This window comes from Salvelinus sp. IW2-2015, linkage group LG4q.1:29 (genome assembly GCF_002910315.2).
Source record: "Salvelinus sp. IW2-2015 linkage group LG4q.1:29, ASM291031v2, whole genome shotgun sequence".
Classification (NCBI taxonomy): domain Eukaryota; kingdom Metazoa; phylum Chordata; class Actinopteri; order Salmoniformes; family Salmonidae; genus Salvelinus; species Salvelinus sp. IW2-2015.
This window is the reverse complement of record NC_036842.1, coordinates 83840652-83847888: the sequence shown is the minus strand read 5'-3', so window position 1 is coordinate 83847888 and position 7237 is coordinate 83840652. Positions and strand designations below refer to the sequence as shown.

At 46.0% G+C, this 7237-nt stretch overlaps 1 protein-coding gene across 1 annotated transcript in view; it reads left to right on the top strand.

The window, feature by feature from the left end:
* Nucleotides 1-7237, top strand: part of kiaa1549la (KIAA1549-like a) — a 55895-nt gene that overhangs the window by 32483 nt on the left and 16175 nt on the right. The window contains exons 15-17 of the mRNA XM_070439855.1: nucleotides 888-990; nucleotides 1274-1488; nucleotides 3794-3932. Coding sequence (XP_070295956.1) covers nucleotides 888-990; nucleotides 1274-1488; nucleotides 3794-3932 — 457 coding nt within the window. The remainder of the gene's footprint in view (nucleotides 1-887; nucleotides 991-1273; nucleotides 1489-3793; nucleotides 3933-7237) is intronic.

Genomic DNA, 7237 nt, shown 5'->3' with positions numbered 1-7237 from the left:
ATGCAGCTGCAGCCCCCCCCCCACAACACACCACACAGTATAGCGCCATGGAAACACACACACACACACACACACACACACACACACACACACACACCACACACACACACACACACACACACACACACACACACAACACACACACCACACACACAACACACACACACACACACACACACACACACACCACACACACACACACACACACACACACACACATACACACCAAGCAATCTTTTATTTCCTCTCCTATCTATAACTGCAGTAACTGTACACATCAGGCAGTTGTGAGTGTGGGATGTTGAGCGAAGGGTCTGATGAATGATAAAAAGGATGATGCCGAGTGGCAAGCCACTGAGTGTCCTCATTGTTCTTGAACTTCAGATATTTACTCTTACTGGAATGCTATCAAATGAAAGTGTGACAGTCTGGTTAGAATTTGCAATTTTTACACAATGTTTCCATTTGTTGTTTTGGAAGTTGTCTATGTATGAGATTGCTCTTAATCGCGCTAAGGTTAGATTACACACTGGCATTACAGTAAGCGTCTCAATTTCAAAATTATGTTGAGAAATATCCAGCAATATTGTTACCTGTAGGCATCTAGAAAGCTTTCATTTTCAACCCCTGTCTAGCAATGGTTACCCAACATTTTTTGGTGCGATGTATTATAATGTCGTACAACTGCCAAATTCCTCGGGGTAAGTAGAAAGAGTGAGTGATTGTATTATTCCTCTCAAGAACATTAGCGTACATTTAGAATGCCATTTACTTTCCCTTGGGTATAAGGGCATCTCCTTATATTTTCTAGTTTTCTACATTCCAATAAACTTTCCCCATGTTCTACATTATATGAGAGTGATCTAGACATGAAGCAGTTAACGTAGCTCACTGCGACTCATCACCATCAAGCCAATGGCGGCCCAGCCCACATACTCCTACCCATCCTCCTCCAGTCACAGCCAGGACTCAGTCGTCCTCAATGGGGAGGTGAGACACCACCCCCAGCCTGCTGGTTACATTGTGTCTGCCAGATGAAGATTCTAAAGATGAATGTTCTGGATGTGTACTGTAAAAGCAGTGTAGAAGTGGAACTATATTTCTGCAGACATCAAAGGGTTCGGGCCAATGGGAAGTAGGAATAGATTTGGAACCGATTGTTTCTTTATAGAGAAGAGGGACCTCAGTAGATACCTCACCACGTTTACTTCAAATACCAAGTAATGTCAAACTAGAATCAATACTAATGTAATACAAATGACTTCGTCTACAGGCAAACGTGGGGCTCAAGCAGAAGTCCGACATCGAACACTACAGGAACAAACAACGGCAGAAAGCCAACAGAAAAGGCTACTGTGATTTCCCTGTTACAGACAATGGCATCCACCCATTCAACCCCAGAGAGAGGCACAGCAGGCATGATAATGCCAAGGAGCCAATGACTGCTGAGGAGAAGAGGGCATCCTATGCAGGATGCCACATCAGGAGGTGGGGGAGCAGACAGAGAAATGCCTCTTCTTGCATCCACAATATGTAATATGCCAAGAGACATACAGTACGCTATACAGGAAGAATTGCTTTCATGTTTGAGTGGGTGTTCCGTGGGTGTTCCGTGGGTGTTCCGTGGGTGTTCCGTGGGTGTTCAGTGGGTGTTCAGTGGGTGTTCCGTGGGTGTTCCGTGGGTGTTCCGTGGGTGTTCAGTGGGTGTTCAGTGGGTGTTTAGTGGGTGTTCAGCGTAAAAAGATCCACTGGTTTAAAAGTGACTTTTCAGAATGCCTACATGTACCGGTGACTGCAGCACCGGTTCATCGTTAATGTGACAAAATCTCTTGCAGTGGGATGCCAAGCGTCAAGTTTGTTTACAATCATGTAACAACTTATGTAATGAACACTAGTCACTTTAATAATGTTTACCCACTTTATATGTACACTGTATATACTGTATTCTAGTCATGGCTCATCCTATATACAGTTGAAGTCGGAAGTTTACATACACCTTAGCCAAATTACATTTAAACTCAGTTATTCACCATTCCTGACATTTAATCCTAATAAAAATTCCTTGTCTTAGGTTGGTTAGGATCACCACTTTATTTTWAGAATGTGAAATGTCAGGATAATAGTCGAGAAAATGATTTATTTCAGCTTTTATTTCGTTCATCACATTCCCAGTGGGTCAGAAGTTTACATACACTCAATTAGTATTTGGTAGCATTGCCTTTAAATTGTTTAACTTTGGTCAAACGTTTCGGGTAGCCTTCCACAAGCTTCCCACAATAAGTTGGGTGAATTTTGAACCCCATTCCTCCTAACAGAGCTGGTGTAACTGAGTCAGGTTTGTAGGCCTCTTGCTCGCACACGCTTTTTTCAGTTCTGCCCACAAATGTTCAAAGGATTGAGGTCAGGGCTTTGTGATGGCCACTTCAATACCTTGACTTTGTTGCCTTAGCCATTTTGCCACAACTTGGAAGTATGCTTGGGGTCATTGTCCATTTGGAAGACCCATTTGTGACCAAGCTTTAACTTCCTGACCGATGTCTTGAGATGTTGCTTCAATATATCCACATCATTTTTATTTTTCATGATGCAATCTATTTTGGGAAGTGCACCAGTCCCTCCTGCAGCAAAGCACCCCCACAACATGATGCTGCCACCCCCGTGCTTCACGGTTGGGATGGTGTTCTTCGGCTTGCAAGCCTCCCCCTTTTTCCTCCAAACATAACGATGGTCATTATGGCCAAACAGTTCTATTTTTGTTTCATCAGACCAGAGGACATTTCTCCAAAAAGTACGATCTTTTGCAGTTGTAAACCGTATTCTGGCTTTTTTATGGAGGTTTTGGAGCAGTGGGTTCTTCCTTGCTGAGCGGCCTTTCAGGTTATGTCGATGAAGGACTCGTTTTACTGTGGATATAGATACTTTTTTACCGTTTCCTTCAGCATCTTCACAAGATCCTTTGCTGCTGTTCTGGGATTGATTTGCACTTTTCGCACCATAGTACGTTCATCTCTTGGAGACAGAATGCGTCTCCTTCCTCAGCGGTATGACGGCTGCGTGGTCCCATGGTGTTTATACTTGCGTACTATTGTTTGTACAGATGAACACCAGACCTTTTTTCTGAGGTCTTGGCTGATTTCTTTTGATTTTCCCATGATGCCAAGCAAAAAGGCACTGAGTTTGAAGGTAGGCCTTGAAATACATCCACAGGTACACCTCCAATTGACTCAAATGATGTCAATTAGCCTATCACAGGCTTCTAAAGCCATGACATAATTTTCTGGAATTTTTCAAGATGTTTAAAGGCACAGTCATAGTGTATGTAAACTTCTGACCCAGTGGAATTGTGATACAGTGAATTATAAGTGAAATAATCTGTCTGTAAACAATTGTTGGAAAAATTACTTGTGTCATGCACAAAGTAGACGTCCTAACCAACTTGCCAAAACTATAGTTTGTTAACAAGAAATTTGTGGAGTGGTTGAAAAATGAGTTTTAATGACTCCAACCTAAGTGTATGTAAACTTCCCACTTCCAACTGTAACTTATTTTCGTATTTTTCTGGATGATGTGTATTGTATTGTTGGATATTGCTGCACTGTTGGAAACTTCTGAAAATCTGTGTACGCGACCAATCAACTTTGATTTGATTTGAAATACACATTTGAAATGTCTGAAATATTCCTGTTATGGTGCAAACCTGTGCTGCAGGTCAAGGCCATTTTTACTGATGAGGATGATGAGGATTATGATGGCGATTGTCATGACGATGGCGACTATGATATCCCTATTTCAGGCATCCCCCATCCAGAGAGCCAGCCTACTGGAGCCGTCAGTCCCTGGCTGCCAGCAGCCCTGGCCCCGTGGAGACGGAGATGGACCTGCTGGTCCTCAGGGAGAGGTCTAGAAGAGGGATCCGCAACAGCGGCTATGACGTGAGGCCTCACTGAGTATCACTGCTGAACAGTGTCTATTTTAAGACATCCATGAGATGTAAAACAGGGATGGTCAATTCCAGTCCTCACGGGCCGGAGTGGTGACACACATTTTCCCCATCCCTAGCAAACACAGCTGATTAAACTCATTGCATTCTAAGCTAAAGATCATGATTAATTGATTATTGGAGTCAGTTGTATTTGTAGCTGGGGCTTGGGCAAAAGTGTGACACCAATCAGGCCGCCGAGGACTGGAGTTACGCATCCCTGTCCTGAAATGTACACCATACTACTGGAGTCACTGCATGGGCAAAAGGGGTTGAGCATAGATAAGTTCTGATACTGGGGTGCAATAACCTAAAGAAAACCCTAGAACAAAGCCTGTCCCAAAATGCCTATCTCTCCCAATCCTTATTCTAAGCTCTATGGCTCAAATGAAGAGGATTACCTTCATCCAAACTTTAAAACCTCCATCTAGCACAGCGATGGAGCTCGTTCTTAGAGCTATCATTTTATGCTGCCTGCACAGGCACTACATTGCTGAATGTCAGTGACCGTGAATATGATTATAGCCTGTTCAGTGATTCAGATGCGAAATTCGATACCAGTTAATATACTGAACAAAAATGTAAACGCAACATGCAACAATTTCAAAGATTTTACTGAGTTACAGTAATATGAATCAAATGTATTTATAAAGCCCTTCTTACATCAGCTGATATCTCAAAGTGCTGTACAGAAACCCAGCCTAAAACCCCAAACAGCAAGCAATGCAGGTAAAAAGAGAGATGGACCTGGGTTCAAATAGTACTGGTGAATCCGTTAAATACTTGTATTTGCTTTGCTCTAGCCTGCCAGAACCAGACAGTGGGGCTTTTGTCCGTTTTTTGACTGTTTCTATTGATTCATTAAACGAGGCAAGCTCATCAAACCGCTGATAGAGTATTTGAAAACGTTTGAAATAGTAATCTGACCCAGGTCTGCTGCTGCGGCCAGCTGCTGTCCAGTCACCCTTTGGATGGACCCAGGGTCATGTCAGGATTGGGATTAGCAAGGCTTCACAAGGGCTACACACACAGCTCCTCTGCTGCTGTCATTGGGATTCTGCAGTGTGATGATTATACATTAAACACGGCCTTTGAAGGATACTGAGAATAATAACTTGGGGAAAAAACAACAAGGGGTAAACTACACAGTGGTGTAATAGTGATATAGAGGCTGAACACTGGGCATGGGAAACGTGAGTGAATACACAGGCCTGGAGAGATTGCTTCAGGGCGCATGTTTGATTACAGTGTTTTTTCTGGGCTCACGTTGACAGAATACAGACATTCTCCTCTCTCTCTCTCTCTCTCTCTCTCTCTCTCTCTCTCTTATCGTCTCTCTGTCGTGCTCTCTCTCTCGTCTCTCTCTCGTCTCTTCTCTCTGCATCTCGTCTCTCTCTCTCTCCTCTCTCGTCTCTCTCTCTGCTCGTCTGCTCGTCTGACTCTCTCTGCTCTCGTCTCTCTCTCTCTCTCTCTCTCCTCGTCTCTCTTCTCTCTCTCGTCTCTCTCTCTCTCTCGTCTGCATCTCTCCTCTCTCTCTCTTCTCTCTCTCTCCTCTCGTCTCTCTCTTCTCTGCTCTCTCTCTCTCTGCCTCTCTCCGTCTCTCCCTCGTCTCCCCATCGCTCCCTCTTCTCAGTCTGCTTCTCCCTCCTCGTCTCCTCGTCTTTGCTCCTCCTCTCTCTCTTCTGGTCCGTCGCTCTGCCTCGCTCTCTCATCCTGCCTCGTCCTTTCCTGCTCTCCTGCGTCTTCTCCTCGTTCTGGGCCGCCCCTTTCTCTCTTATTCTCGTCTCTCTCCGTTCCGTCTCGTCTGCTCTGCTTCGCTCTCTTGCCTTCCGTCGTCTCACCGCTCTCGCTGTCTCTGCTCTCTTCCTCTGCCTCCCCTCTCATCCGTTCCTCCGCTCTCCTCGCTCTCGCTTCGCTCGTTCTGCCGATCGGTCTCCTCGTCTCCCCGTGCGCTCTCATGCGTGTCTCTCTGGCTCTCTCTACTTCTCCTTTCCTGCTGTCCTCTTCCTTTCTCTCTCTCTCTCTCTCTCATAATGGCGTAGAGAACGGTACTGGTCAGTGGCGGCGCAGCGGCCGGTGCGGTCAATTATACACAGCCTCATGGAGAAAATGGCGAATGTGATCCATTTTGGCAATTTCCTTGAATGCGTAACGCAGACTCTATAGAAATGATTCTGATTCATCTACATTTCTTTTCTGAAAGTGAGAATGTCGATCAATGGACAAGCTGACATGATGTGGTTACTTTTCCAAGCTATCTTATATGACATCAGTCACAATGCAGACTGGTGTGTTAGTCACTGTGTGTCGCGCTTGTTGGTTTACTCGTCTGAAAAGATTAGCCGAGGGGAGAGTATCGTTTTAGCATTAAGAGTAGAGAGCAACCCATTGTGCTAAGCCCTGTGGTCCGTTAGCTAGCACAGCCGACCTGTAGAGTTGTACCGACTGCAGTCGATCTTCGGCGGGTTAAAACTGTGGCCCAGGGGGCTGTGTGGTAGCAAGCATTAACCTGTGGATAATACTGTTGCACAGAGCTTGACCACTGCCTGCCTCTGTTGCTATGGGTTACCCGCTCAGCAGGTTGCCAAAGCCGAGGACGGGGCTCGTTGCAAGGCAGCGAATCCGCGAATAACTGCAGCACGGGCAGAGCCTTGGGGCCACGGAGGGCTGCGGCACAGAAGCATGCACCAAGAAGATCTGCTGCACAACGAGGAACGGTGAGAAGAGAGGCGACACTCTTGGGCTACTGGTGGTACGCTTGCTTTTCCACTCCACCCATTTATGCCCTTCAGTACTCCCCTGCTTATGACTTCACAAACAGGCTTCCGAGAGCAACTGTACGAGACAATAGACGTAGAAGCCAATGAATTGATAAATACACACAATATATGCATGCACACATCCCGCCTGTCGACTCACACGGCCTCATCTCCTCCCCTCTTCTCACACACCAGCGCATCTCCGAGCACTGTTGCTCGCACCGCGACCGCCACGCGACGCACGCACGCACCGCACCACGCACGCACGAAACGCACACGTCACACACACACATCACACACACCACACACACACACACACACACACACACACAACACACACAACCACAACCACATGTCTTTACTGCAGAGCTGAACTCAGGCAGTGTGAGTGGGGATAACAGCAGGAATCAGTTAGTGCTGGGCTAGCCTAGTGCTGGTGCTAAAATAGCAATGTCCTCTCACCAGCAGCAGATGCCGCGTAGAGGAGCCGACCACTGGC